This window comes from Gymnoscopelus microlampas, assembly GCF_963454915.1.
Source record: "Gymnoscopelus microlampas genome assembly, chromosome: 6".
Lineage (NCBI taxonomy): Eukaryota > Metazoa > Chordata > Actinopteri > Myctophiformes > Myctophidae > Gymnoscopelus > Gymnoscopelus microlampas.
The window spans coordinates 12,081,899-12,097,365 of NC_139943.1; the positions used below are offsets into that span (position 1 = coordinate 12,081,899).

Genomic DNA, 15,467 nt, shown 5'->3' on the forward strand with positions numbered 1-15,467 from the left:
TCTATCTGTCTGTGAGCAGCTAATCTCCGGCACCGTTGGCCTGATGGCAGCGAAACTGTGCACGCACACTCCCTGGATGCCAGAGCAGAACCTCTGCCCCCAAACAAACACATGACAGTGCATGCCCATGCACTGTCCCCTCTGGAGGCATGGCATGGAAGTAGTGTTTTCTTGCTGATTGGCGAATTCCGAACATTGCTGGCCCACGATAACCTGCCTGACCTGGCGGAGACCTGTGCTCCGGGGAGCACTTTTTCTAGTTTAACTTCAGTGACAGCGTGACAATTTGTACTCCAGGCAAGTGGGTTTGGTTTCTTTCAGCATCAAATACGCTGAATCTTTAGAAGCGTCAAAGGGGACGAAGCAACCCAGCTTCAAACTCTCCTGACATTTTGTTCCATACAGATGGAGCACACGCACTGAAGGCTCTATTACCATAAGAACATTCTTTTATGCATTTTAAAAGTAAAAGGCCTGTATTCAAACTTTTACTTGAGCAAAAGTACAAAGGTATTGCCATCGAAATACTAAATTTACAACAAAAAACAACGTATCAAGCATTTTCGGACATAGACAATCTACAATGAATGTACATAGGCTATTTTTTGAGCGGTGTAGCCGCTCCTATAAGTGGGGTTGGGACACCTCATTAGTACACCCTTCGCTGTACTGTGATTGGCTCATAATAGCACACCCCTCTACATTAGTACACCCCTAGCTGTACTGTGATTGGCTGACTCTATTCAGCACAGTGATTGGCTAGCGAGACACATGATGAAATTAATAACCTATAAATAGGACTATGCACTTAAAAAAAAGCACCTTTTTTTTAAGTGAGCTTCCATCACTGTGATGACCACACCGCTCACTTACTGGGTGTGATTTTTAATAGCCAAAGTGTAAAATAGGCCCAAGTGGTTAATGCATGTTTTGTATTAATAATTTAAATCTGCTGTCAAATAATTGTAGTGGAGGAAAAGTTTAAAGCATAAAACAATTGAAATTCTCAAGTAAAAGCACAATTGTTAGGTTTTTTTTTTTTTTTTACATTACTTGAGTATTCACATTTTTTTATGCTTAAAAAAAAGCACAGTACTTCAGTAAATGTACTTAGATACATTCCACCATTGGTTCTGGTTGGAGGAATCTCCAACATAACACAATCCTGTAATCCGGTGCAAGTCATGCGGTGTGATTTGAGATTATGATAGACAGAATACAAAGGGAGTTTAGCAAGTAGCACTTTATAAACAAAGTAATGTGATTCCTTCACAGATCAAGGGATTGTCACTATCTACTGACTTATATAATTGTACAATCATACAATTATATTATTATACAATTAAATAAATATGCAATGATAAGTTTGAAAACCATCTCCTGTAACACTGCACTATGATATGATATCGTCTCTCTGTCAGGTGGAAAGTGGTTATATATTTTCTTACCCTGTGTTGGAAAGTTAGTGCGCACAAAGCACTCATCTTGTCAATTAAAACATAGTTCATTACTTTTCATATAGTTGTTGCAATAATAATGTGTGGTGGTTGTCACAATATCCCCGAGGCACACCTGGACCTGTCTCCTGGCACAGCCGTGTGGAATCCACTGGCATATGTTATACTTTATTGCTGCAAACCAAATTACCACAGTTCAGAGACTGGGAGTCTGGAATTTATGCATTAACCCATTCGATCCGGGAACGCGTCTGTGTCGTTTTTTATTTCTTTGGCTATTCAAAAATAGCTATTTTTGAAAGATCGTGAAAATGTGTGCAGATCGTTGAATATATATGTATTAATTTTTAACTAAAATATTTGTTTCTGGGGGTCCCTGGAACAACATATTTTGGGATGGGGTGGGGGTCCGTGGACAAATACATATGATTTTGGGGGTCCTTGACATGAAAAAAGTTTGAGAACCACTGATATATATTTTCCCCCAAAAAACTTAGGATTTAGAAGACATTTGTAGAATCCCCAGAAGCAAAGATTTTAGTCAAACATGTTCACTTAAAAAATAAATTATATTCAAAGATTTACACAACAATTTTCATGATTTTTCCCCCAAAAAAATGCTGATCTACAAGCTCGTATAGCCCAAAGTATAAAATAATGGTTATACCGTAGCAAAAAAATCTAAAATGACACAGCATTTCCTGGAACTGTCATTTTTAGATTTGAGCTAAAAAGCATTATTTTACACTTTGGGCTATTCAAAAACAGCAGATATACAAGCTCATAGCGCGGCACCGAGTGCCGCGCTACGAGCTTGTAGATCTGCTATTTTTGAAAAATAATGAAAATGTGTGCAAATCTTTGAATATACATATTTTTTAAGCTAACATTTTTAACTCAAATCTTTGCTTCTGGAGGGTTCCTGGAACAAAATATTTTGATGGGGGTCTGCGGCCAAATACATATAATTTTGGGGGTCCTTGTCATGAAAAAGTTTGAGAACCACTGATATAGAAACATACGTTTTTCAGAATACTGTTGAGATTTAGGAGACATGTAGAATCGGCTTCAGGTTCAATGGGTTAACTTCCCATCATTTGTAACACTGTAAACGAACTATCAATCTCGAGGCCGATGACGCTCTAAAAATAAAGTCCCTCAGAAGTTATCAAACAACTTATCAAGCAGGCTAGGTTGAACCCCCCCCCCCCCCAGCCCCACCCCCAGCTACACCCCCCACCATGGCTGCAGAGCCAGCAGGCAGAGCACAGATCAGAGGCATGACAAACAGCTGTCAGAGAGGAGAGGCTTTCGCCTAGCTAGGAGTCTAGCAGCAGAATGTCATGATTGACAGCACACCCCCTCCCTCCCCCATCCACCGGGTTCCTTTGATCTGCCTGGGTATGGTGGGTATACCGCCTGTCATCTCTACCTGCAGACACAGATGGTCCAGGTGTGGTGCCAACAAGCAGCCAGCTTTAGACAGCTGTCCAATACTGTCGTCGTCTTGTTGTTATGATGATGGAGACGGAGCGAGCTGCCGCTGCATGCTGCACAAACTTGCAAATTGTACATTTTCCTCTGTGATTGATTAACCCATTAAGACCTGAGGCCGCTTCTAAACATTTTCAAAATCCTAAAAAAAAATCGGAAAAAAATATTTTAACACTTGGGGTGCCAGAGTTTTATTAAAGAAGTGTACGTTGAGTGCCTGGATTTTTAACCATTTTTGAACCTTTTTCAAGTAGTCACAAAATATTTTCAGTGATCACCGTCCTCACGGTTCCCCTCATTACACACATAGAGGTCTCGTACAATCGGGGGAAAACAATTAAAAACATTTGGTAATCCGTTCCATAGTTGCAGCCAGTTGAAAATAGTCAAAAATACACTGTAAAAAAAAAAGTACACAGGAGCAGAGATACAGGCTTTTGAAGTCATAAGTTAACCAGGAAGTGGATTAAAGTCTAAATCTTCGAAAAATCATATCTCCTGGTGCTGTTTTTTTTCCAAAAAAACGTATATATATACGGTTTTGGCACTCAACGTCAGTTTTTGAAAAGAAGTATATATATACGGTTTTGGCACTCAACGTCAGTTTTTGAAAAGAAGTATATATATACGGTTTTGGCACCCAATGTGTTAAAAATAATTTTCACGATTTTTCAAAAATAGCAGATCTACAAGCTCATAGCGCGGCACTCGGTGCCGCGCTATGAGCTTGTATATCTGCTATTTTTGAATAGCCAAAGAAATCTTAGAATGACACAGATGCGTTCCCGGTCTTAATGGGTTAACGGGCGGGCTCGCCCAGGCATCGATGTGATCAAATGAATTGTCGTGGAGAAAAAACAGTGCATCGCCCCGCCCCGCCCTGCCCAGCTGCCATCTGGCGAATGCTATGCATTAAGTGATTAAGTAATGCAGAGTGATTTGTGATGTAGAACTGGTCAGGTGTATTATTCTAGACACTGGGCTAAGCCTCAGGTATCTCTTGATTAAACAGGTGGGTTGCGCTGGCTTCCAGATGCTGACTCAATTAGGAGAAATTGTCCCAAAGTCTGATTGATTGATTGATTGATCGAATACTTTATTTGCAGTTTGCAAAAGAAAACACAGGAAAGTACAGTTCGATACAAGGTCTGCTAAGAGGATTTTAAACCCAAGAAAACCTATGGCTTGATTCCATTGGGGTCCTTTGTACTGGAAACAAGCCATAGGCTTTCTTGGGTTTAAAATCCTCTTAGCAGACCTTGATATTGTACAGTGGTGGATAGTCAGTTAGTAATAGTCCGGTATTAAAAATGTACTTGAGTATTGGCACCAACATATACCTGAATATACCTCATTATGCAGAATGTGCCATTTCACAAGTTTCCAAATGTATAAAATCCATTTAAGATAGCAGATCTACAAGCTCACGATGCATCGCTTTGCGACAGGCTGTGAGCTTGTAGATCGGCTATTTTCAAATAGCCGAAGTACATAGGGCTCAAGTGGTTAATGTATGTTTTGTTTTGTAATAATAATCTAAATCTACAAAGTAACTAGTAATTAACATTTTCAAATATTGTAGTGGAGCAAAAGTACAATATCTGCCTCTGAGATGTAGTGGAGTAGTAAAAGTATAGAAAATTGGTAAAGTAAAAATACATCAAACTGGTACTTAAGTACAGTAGCCTACTTAGTTACTTTCCACCACTGGATTGGGGAATTCAATTGACACCCTGCTGTAGCACATTTTGCTCAGCCAGAGTATTTAGTGATCTGTCGTGCACTGAAAGATGTAAATGAACAAGAGTCAAAGTGCCGGGTTAAGTGAATTACTGACTACCGTATATTTACATGACAGGAGGGTTTGAACTTACAGTATAGGGCAGTCTGAACAACATAACCCTCTGTGTGAATAATATGGTCAATGTTGCTTCTGGCTTGAGAGGAGCATTTTGTTAACCACTTAAACCCTATAGAGTTCGTTAATCGGGGTCCCCCAGGGATCCCATGGTACAGACTATTTTCAGATGGGGGGTCCCGCGGCCAAATGTTAATTTGAGGGTCCTTGACATGAAAATGTTTGACAATCACTGCTGTAAGTACCTATATAACAACACAGTATGGGGTTTAAGTGGATAACTCTGGACTGTATAATCCGCCTGCACCACATGTTGGCAGAGCTGTTGTGCCCATAGTCAGCTGGGTCTGATGTTAACCCATTCAATCCGGGAACGCATCTACGAATGTCTTCTACAATCTACTATAAGTGGTTCTCAAACTTTTTCATGTCAAGGACCCCCAAAATGATATGTATTTGGCCGCGGACCCCCATCTCAAAATATTTGGTTCCAGGGACCCCCCGGAAACAAAGATTTGAGTTAAAAATGTTCGCTTTAATCGCTAATATATTCAAAGATTTGCACACATTTTCAAGATTTTTCAAGAAATAGCAGATCTACAAGCTCATAGCGCGGCACTCGGTGCCGCGCTATGAGCTTGTATATCTGCTATTTTTGAATAGCCAAACTATAAAATAATGGTTAAAGTGTTTACACAGATGCGTTCCCGGTCTTAATGGGTTAATGAGTCTGAACCGGCATTAATCTGAGCGCTAGCAGAAAAGTTAATGAATGCAAAATGCCAAAGACATGCTGGGAAAGAAGGAACTCCCTAATCAAGTTTTAAACTCTCTCTCTCTAAACATACCCGCACCTCACAGACAATTCCACAAGATTGATATTCGGGGAGGATTGCGAATCGTTTGCGTTAATTAAGACGAATCACGGTAACCGCCGTCCGCATCCTTCAAAGTAAACGACAGGAGAGGAGAAGAAGAGGGAAAGGTTTATTTTCGTCGCTGTCAGGCAGAAACCTTGTATCCCCATATTTCAACTTTTTATGTTATTTTTTTATTTTTTATTAATGCCCTATTTCATCCGCACGAAAGTAGTGAAAATGGCCGACCTACAAGCTCGTACATCTGCTATTTTAACTACTATTTTCACTACTTTTAACCTATTAAGAATTGGAAAGCATCTGCATGTGTCATTTTAGATTTCTTTGGCTATTCAAAGCAGGTATACAAGCTACAAGAACTTGTAGATCTACTATTTTTTTTAAATCTCGAAAAATCTTTTGAATGTATATTTTTTTAAAGCGAACATTTGTAACTCAAAGCTTTGCGTCTGGGGGGATGCATTCCCGGATTGAATGGGTAAAATGTTTTTTCTTAATTAACAATAACAGAGGAACGGTTTTGGACAAGGTTTCTACCCGACAGCAACGATTTCTCTGTGGCGGTACAATAACACCGCTATTGACCAGTAACTTTGTCAAGGTAATTGGGTTGTAATGAAACAAGCGAGGGAGGATGGACAGACAGACAGGGAGAGAGAGAGGAGGTACAGTTACACAATAGATGGATAATTACCTTCATAATCACATTCAGACCTGATCCAATGAAGGACAGCAGTGCAGAGACAGGAGGAGGAAGGAGCTCATGAGGATTGTGTGCAGTGCTGGAAGAAATACTCAAGTACCAATCCCACAATATAAAAAAAATACTACTGTTACATAAGTAAACGGTAGCCGCAAGCAACTCTTGGATCCTATTTTTAATATCTGGCATCTAGAGTTGCAATATCAACCCTTGACAGCCCATACATCCAAACAGAAAAGTTCGATATGATTAATTCTGTGCAGGAAGAAAAATAATCACCTGCATGGAATTTATTGACGGAAAGTAGCTCATAACATGTCTCTACGGTGGATTTTTTTTAACAAAAACTTTGCAGATAGAAAGGATAATTCAAGCTTTCCGTACAGCTGCAATGTTGGTTAGTTTAACATTGTTTAATCCAATCAGATCAGACTTTTCTGTGTGGATGTATGGGCTGTCAAGGGTTGGTATTGCTCTAGATTCCAGATATAAAATATAGGATCTAAGAGTTGCTTGTGGCTAAGTGAAAGGCCTGTTTAAAAAATGTTACTCGAGTAGAAGTACAAACGTACTATTGGCATCAAAATATATTTAAAAGTACGAAAGTAAAAGTACGTATTATGCAGACTGTCACATTTCATTTCAACTGTTTGGTGGGTTTTTCTTTTCTTCAAAATGTAGCAATCTTTGTTACGCTGAATAGTCTTAAGTGAACCCAAGTGCACTCAAACACAGAGGCAAGAATAAATTCAAAACATCTGAGTTTTATGGCCAGTCGAGTGAAGAGCGAAAAAGGCAAAAGCAGGCAAAAAGTCAAACAAAAGGATTTGGCCAAAACTTGAGGCCAAGGTTTAGGCTGGCTGAGCAGGCGAGGCGAGGTCCAGGGAAGCCATAAAAGCAGAGCAGACAACGGGACAGGAATCAGACAGGTTCTGGTCAAGGAATGAAGAACAGGGCAGAGCTTTATAGAAGCAGCTAGATAAGTGGTTTTCAACTCTTTTCATTCTAAGGTCCATTATCTATTGGGCATTTGAGCCACGGACCACCATTTAATGAGATTTAGACTCTCAGACCCAAAACTTAGAATATTTTGTTATCGTTGAATAAGATTTTGTCCACAATTCCATGCTGTATTGATGTTGGTACAGTACCATAGGAGAGATAACAGGCAAACGTTGACCAAACAATTCTTCTCCATTCTCTAATTGTGTAGACTTTTCTCAAATGTAAAAAAAGTAATGCAGATGTTTAACAATAATTTAACTCTTGAGATTGTCAAATTAAACCAAAATGAGGGGAGTAAAAAAGTACAACATTTGCCTCTGAGATGTAATTGAGTATAGAAGTATAAAGTATTGAACAATGGAAATCCTCAAGTAAAGTAAAAAGTAAATACCACAAGTACAGTACTTGAGTAAATGTACTTTCCACCAGTGACAGTGTGTTTGTGTGTGTGTCTGTGTTCCAGGACAGGACCATGCACCGGGTGGTCCCCAGTGAACCCTGTCCCCAGCTCAGCTGTCCAGAGTCTGAACACATCACCGTACCTGGCAGATGCTGCAAAGTGTGCAGAGGTAATGATACCTATTATTATCATCCATACGTTGTTGGGCGGTGTCCCTCAGGGCTCTATACTACTGTATTTTTTGTTTTCGCTCAACATGAAATATCTTCGCAGGGAAAATAGCCGATCCGACAAGCTCGTAACGCGTCGCATCGCAAGCTTGTCGGTCGGCTATTTGTATACGTTTTCCCAGAATACGGATTTAGGGTTTAAGTGGTTATGTCATTTTTTTCAAGTCTTTATTTGCCCATCTTTATTTGCTCCAGATACATATGTTTTTTTTTTAAACACATTTTAAGGTGAAATTTATGATATAACTGTAGAGACATCACCCTCTCTTTCTCACTCTCTCAATACTGTATGTATACCATGTTCACTCTAGTTTTACACATTATAGATTCATCATGACATTTCTTTTGCTTTTAATAAGTTGAAATGTCTCTATAAATCCTGATACGTCTTGTGGATATTCCTATTTACATTTACACATTTTTATTTTATATCTTTTTAAATGTTGCTGCACATGCAATGATAATAAAGGGAGGTTCATGTATTGCTTGTTCATTCATGTGCATCGTCCCTTTCCAAACAAACACATAAAGTAAGTAGAATATTGAATTGATATCGTAAAAGAACCATTGTCGGAGCAAACATGAAACACAAACTGAATGTGATAAGGAAACACAACATTTGTTTTTAAGAAAAAGGTCCAGCAAAGTCATGGGGGCTTTTAGCTTTTTCCAGTCTCACTGTCAAAATAAGACAAGACAAATATTATAGAAGCAATCTATGCACCCCCAGCGTTTCTGAGGAAAGGTCATAGTTGTGGACACTGGCTGAATAAATGTTGCGCTCAGTGGTGTGTTTGTGTTCTTCTTGTGTTTTTTCAGAGGGCATACTGTAATTATTCCCTCCCACATGCACGGCACGTGCACATATGCGTGCGTGTAGAATGAAATAACCGCTCTATTAAGTAGTTATATTGTGTGAATTACTTCAAAACTCCCACGGCCAGTGGTCATTATCACCTCACGACAATAGTCACACATAAGCCTTCACCTCAGACGCCTCATTATCACATGAAAAAGGCTATTTGAACTGAAGTTTACATTCTTTTTTTAAAGATATTTTGGGGGCTTTTTCCTCTATTGATAGGATAGTCGGCTGACAGGAAATGGGGAGAGAGATGGGGGGGGATACAGCAAAGGTCGTCTGGATCGGGAGTCGAACACGCAAACACACTGTTAAGCTGGATTACCAGCATACTGTATATGGTATGCGCCTGGACCACTAGGCCAGCAGACACCCCCGAAGTTTACATTCTTGCTGCCCTGAGCCCCTCCTCCTGCGTATCAGATACGCTTCCTCGGACGGTTTCTTGATGCCCCCCCCCATACAAGATTTGTGTTGTTGAAATGTTTAAAAAATATTTAAAAAAAAAAATATATATATAAGGGGGCACGGTGGCGCAGTCGGTAGCGCTGTCGCCTCACAGCAAGAAGGTCCTGGGTTCGATTCCCGCCGGGGACGCTGTGGGCGCTGGGGGCGTGTCTTCTCCTCCGCGTCATCAGCGCCCATACCCTAGGTGGGGTTGGCGAAAGGGCCTACTCTGTGTGGAGTTTGCATGTTCTCCCCGTGTCTCCCAGGGTAGTTAATACCCTCACAAAAACATGTAGTAATCCTGGTCACTATACCGCCTCCCCCGTGACAGCCGGGGCGCCTGATGGAGGGGAAGGGAACTGGTTGGAATAACGTGTTCCTTCCACGCGCTACGTCCTACCAGGGAAACTCCCCCCTGTCAGGTGACAAGAAGGTCAGTTGGCTCTCATGCATTGAAGGAAGCATGAGCTCGGCCCTGGCCTCCCCAGGCTGTGGGGGACTGGTCTAACGCTGGTGTAGGGCTGGTGTAGTGCCCAGGATCACTTAGGAAATTGGCACCGGGTGAAAAAAAAGGGTTACAAAAATCGCGGGATAAAAATTATTAAAAAAAAAAAGAAATGTTTAAAAAATATTCAAAAATGTCCAGATTTTTTATTTGCTTTTGTTGAAAATAGCAGATCTACAAGCTCACAACACAAGCTTGTAGATTGTGAGCTTGTATATCGGCTATTTTCAAATAGCTGTAGCCTATAGTCGCTTCTTTTGGGCTTGTTCTCATTTCTCTCTGGCAACCCATGGTCTCATGTGTCCTGTGTCACCGTGCAGGTCATGATTTCTGTGCAGAGGGTCACGGCTGTGCGGAGCACTCTGACTGCGTTAACCTGGAGGCCGGGGACTGCTGCGTCTGCAAGGATGGCTTCCGCCCGCTGCGGGACGATAACGCTTACTGCGAAGGTAAGGCAACCGTTTCTGAACCATAAACCTTGCCCTTTTATAGAGCTGTCCTTCAGGAGTTGCTGAATGTGTGAATACAGTGTGGTGTAGTTCATTATTGAATGTCAATGTGTGTGTGCGGCTGTGCGCACTCTTTTATAACGTTGTCGACGGGCAGAAAGCCTCTTATCTCCATATTCTGACTATTGGTGTTTTTTTTTTTGGTAAATGAACGCCCTACTTGATCACACTAAAGCGTCACACAAAAGCATCAAACGTAGCGGATCTGCAAGCTCGAAACGCGGCGCGAAGCGGTGCGTTTCGAGCTTGTAGATCTGCTACGTTTGATGCTTTTGAATTTGAATCCTGAAAAGTAACAGTAAATGGTGCATTTATTTAGCGATTTTATCCAGAGCGCTTTACATAGATTGTGCCTTACATTCACCCATTCACACACACATTCACACACCGATGGCAGAGGAAACCATGCAAGGCAACCAACCTGCACATCGGCATGCAATTAGGGGTTCAGCGTCTTGCTCAAGGACGCTTCGACACTAACTCTGGGGGAGCCCGGGATCGAACTGGGAACCTCGCGGTATGCCATCCGGCCGCTCTACTGGCCACTCTACCCCTGAGCCACTCTTTTTTTTGTTTTTAGTTTTGGGTCATATGAGGTTTCCACCCGGCAGAGACGACAAGATTGTGGTAGAGCTGCTGTGATCCGCCTTGGCTTTCTGTTAACACATCGAGTGCCATAAACGGTCCGGACCGTTTTTGACCCAATTTTATTTTTATACGTGGGGCCCACGTGTGGCGCTAAAACGAAACTTTGGGATCATCCAAGGAGTTTCTGAGAAGGAGAGGCCGGATGTGGCTCCATGTCAAAAATCCTTCCGGTCGGCGTTTCCAATGTTATCTCATTGACTAAAAGCTTAATATCTCTATTTCTTTTTAACGTGGTGGAAGCGAGCCGTTTTCGATCGGTGATCACGCTGCAATGGAGGATCGTGTTGGAAATATTATTGTTCCAGGCGTTAGTCGGGACCCTCCGCCGTCTCGCACGCACGCTCTGTTTACATGCACTTCCGCGTCAGGGTTTCTACAGCACGAAACGTATAACGTAAGTGGATGGAAGAAATGCAGGCACTGAACGTATAATATTTTAATAAACCTCTGGCACCCAATGTGTTAACTGGGGTTCTTTCTCTCATAATGTTTGGATGGGATCGGGACTCGAACGCGCCGACACGCTGTCAGACTACACTGAGCGTAGGTGCCTGGATTGCTACGCCAGCGGTCCAGGCCAAATGCAAAATTAATTCCACCCGCAGATTTCTGTGTTGACGCTATTGGCTCCCCAGCCAGTGAGGAGCCCCCACCGGGGGGACTCTAGTGCCTGACAGGGGCACTGTTTTAGCCCCTGTATGAGTCACTACCGCAGTGACACAAAGATCGCCCTCCCGCCTGCCTTCCCCTAGCTCTCCCCAGCATAGCAGTTGTGTTTATATAGATGCCCGGGCCAAGCCGGATGCACCGCAGTGGCTTTGAGCCCCTATAGATTCCACGGTGGTGGTGGTGGACAGGTTCTTTACCCCCTGCGCCACCCGAGCGCCCACATTGTTTTTGTCTTCTAACCTGTCAATCCAGCATGGTTATGAGCACTTCTTCAGCCACATTTACACCACAATGCTCTGAGGCGTCATTGGGGGTTCCAGTGGATGGCAATTTGCATTTAACCTCAAAATTCTGTTCTTGTATGCATAATTTCCTTCACCTCTGAATGATTTATTGTTTTGCAGATTAATCTGCAACAATATCGACACTTATAGACAGTAGACACTACTTCCATACTGTACATTCAATAATCACTTCAAAACTGGCCTCCCTATTTTTGGGCGTGTCATTACAGTTGAAAACTCCAAAAATGTGTCCCCAAATACCAGATCTACAAGCTCACTATCGCAATGCGTTAGGGGCTTGTAGACTGGCTATTTGTTTTGCTATTTTTGAAATCGGGCTTGAGTGGACACTTTTTTTTGCCAGCCTCTGGTTGCTTATGAAATGACGCCTCCGAAATGGACTGCTAGGATCGACGGAGTGATATTTCACAAGTGGAGGGCCAATGCAAAGAGGGGGCAGTTCATCACCAGTTAAGGCATTCATTACTAATTCCATCCATACTGTACACTCCACTAGACCACAGTGTGTGATTGATCGTTGCTGTGCTGTTGTCTTATGAGAATAGATGATGTTTTACTAGATTGCTACTGGGAACCCTCCACTTTAGATGATTGGAAAACACGTGTTGATGCTTCGTTAAGCCGTTTATTTCACACGGCTCGCCATTAGCGGAGCTATGAGACGTGTTCCACTCGCACACTGTTGGGACTCCACAGTGTCTGCACGATCATTTCCAGTGGTGTAGTAACTAAAGTACATTTACTCAAGTACTGTACTTAAGGAAAATGTTGAGGTATTTTTAGCGGTGCCAACCGCTCTATATCTGACTTTGTCTGTGTGTCCGTGTGTCCGGGTGTCCGGGTGTGTGTCTGTCCGGGTGTGTGTCCAATAAACAAACATTGATGACAACATCAATACGGGGCTCATCAAAGGCACCGCTTCCTTCACACAGGGTGTGATTTTTACTTTACTGGAGTATTTCAATTTTACTGGAGTATTTCTATTTCCAATACTAAAAGTATTGAAAATCACTTTAGTTACTGGTTACTTTGTAGATTTAGATTATTATTACAAAACACACTAACCACATATGTGTTTTGGCTATTTTCAAAAGATTGTTATTTGAAAACATTTGAAATGGGACATTCTGCATAATGAGTACGTTCTACTTTTGGTACTTTAAGTACATTTTGATACCAATACTTTTTTACTTTTACTCCAGTAAATTTTGAATTCTGGACTTTTACTTCTACATTGTAGTATTGATACTTTTAGTAAGTATCAAGTAATAATTAATAAGTAAAAATAAATAGTACTTTTCCCACCACTGATCATTTCAAAGTGCTGCAGCAGAAACTCTCCCCTTATCTAACTGGTGTGATTATTAGAAGTTGTTTTGGCCATAGTTTATCGTGACAGAAAGTTACTTGTAGATACAACATCCCTCTGCCGCATCCAATCAAAGTTTCTGTAGATATGACATCCCTCTACCATCCAATCATCGTTATTATAGATACATCATCCCCCTGCCATCCAATCAAAAAGATACAGCGTCCCTCTACCATCAAATCAAAGTTTCTGTAGATATGACATCCCTCTTCCATCCAATCAAAGCTATTACATTGCAGATACAACATCCCTCTGCCATCCAATCAAATAGATAGGACATCCCTCTGCCATCCAACCAAAGTTACTATACATACAACATCTCTGCATAAGATCTTTGACAGATGACCTGCTACAACAACATGGTGTGTGGGTGCGTGCGTGTGCATGTGTGCATGTGTGTGTGTGCAATGCGTGCATGCTTGTGTGCGTGCATGTACATGTGTTCTTTGCCCACTTTTAAGTCTATCCCACACACAACCACTCACGTGTGTGTGTGTGTGTGTGTGTGTGTGTGTGTGTGTGTGTGTGTGTGTGTGTGTTAGGGCTTTCACGACTAGAGATTTTTACAGGTCGACTAATTTGACCCAGTGGTAGTCAACTAGTCTTATGGCGTTTTAAGGGAAGCGCTTCTGGCACAGCAGCACAGCACCACAGCAGTGTCTCCAAGGATCCCCATTGCCCAATAATAGGCTTTTATTGGGCATACGTTTGACCCCCTTTTGATAAAAAATAAAGTCAGGAGGATAATAATAATAGTAAGATGGGCCATTACTATGGCATTAAAAAATTAAAAGAAAAAAAAAAGTTTTTTTTTCTTTTCTTTTTTTTCCCCAACTATTCGACTAGTACCAACAAGGTCGACTAGTGGTTATACTAGTCGACTTGGTTAAAGCCCTAGTGTGTGTGTGTGTGTGTGTGTGTGTGTGTGTGTGTGTGCCCGTGCAGTACGTGTGTGTGCATGCATGTGTGTGTGTGTGTGTGAGCGTGCGCGAGTTTGATCACATCTTCTGTATGTCTGTACATACAGTGTTACTATACTGTGTTCTTTGCCCACTTTTATGTCTATCCCACACGCAACCACTCACTGTCTTTTCTGTCCAGATGAGGTGAATATTTCTGTCTACTGCACATATGTTGCTGCACTCCTTCCTAATGAGTAGAAATCCTACATGAGCCGCCGCCCCTTTTCCATCGTCTATTAACATGTGAAATAGGAACAGTTGGCCAGATAATTACTCTTAAGATAATCTGCATAATTGAAGATGCTATTATGTGGGGCTTTCTGCTTACATTGACTGGGAGTAAAGCAGAGGGATGCAGGTAGGGTTGAAGGCTGACACTATACCGCTAGTGTTGCCATGTCTGCTTATTATAAGAGACTTTGGGCTTGTTTTCTCTGTAAAGTAGCCAGGTTGTTTATTTCTCTCGCAAAATTTGGCAACACTGACTATACCGCCTCTTCACCCACTAGCAGTACAATAAGGACCGACCCTGGTCTTGTTTGTGCTCTGTGTGAGAAAGCCATCATCCAGCTATTACTTTGACCTTCAGTGCCATTGCATTTGTGGATAAATCTCTGCAAATGGTGTTAACCACCCATTTACACTGAGGGCAGTGAGGGGTCAGAGGAAAAGGCTTTAAAATTGATTTTTTTGTTTTGTTTTGTTAATTTGCGTCATCATGTCAAGACTGGACTGTACCGGGGGCCCGGGGCCTCCTCACATTTATCAAACATGAGCTGTACGCTCATATAACGAGGACCATGAATTGCTTGTGAATGCATTGATGCAAACAATGTGGGCCGTGAGGTTTATCATTCAAGGTTTTCTCATATATCAGTTTATTTGTAGGGTTATAGGACTTATAGCTTATATCAGGGGTTTTCAACCAGTGGTCCGTGGACCACCAGTAGTCCTTGAGGGGGTTCCAGGGGGTCCCCAGCCAAATTAATAGTTAGCAACCAAATTGACCCTTATATGTCTGTAACTCTGAGAGTGTACAAATGGAACCAAATGGACCCTAATGGGTTCATTTGGTTCCATTTGTACACTCTCAGAGTTAAATGAACACTGATGATGGTGATACAGTGTAGATTGGGACCCCCAAGAAATCTAAATGGTTGAGTCCC

At 41.8% G+C, this 15,467-nt stretch overlaps 1 protein-coding gene across 1 annotated transcript in view; it reads left to right on the forward strand.

Moving 5' to 3' along the window:
• The window catches only part of nell2a (neural EGFL like 2a), a gene marked incomplete at its 5' end in the record, with an annotated part of 224,034 nt that overhangs the window by 82,878 nt on the left and 125,689 nt on the right, over positions 1 to 15,467 (forward strand). The window contains 2 exons of the mRNA XM_084059432.1: positions 7,859 to 7,964; positions 10,160 to 10,288. Coding sequence (XP_083915558.1) covers positions 7,859 to 7,964; positions 10,160 to 10,288 — 235 coding nt within the window. The remainder of the gene's footprint in view (positions 1 to 7,858; positions 7,965 to 10,159; positions 10,289 to 15,467) is intronic.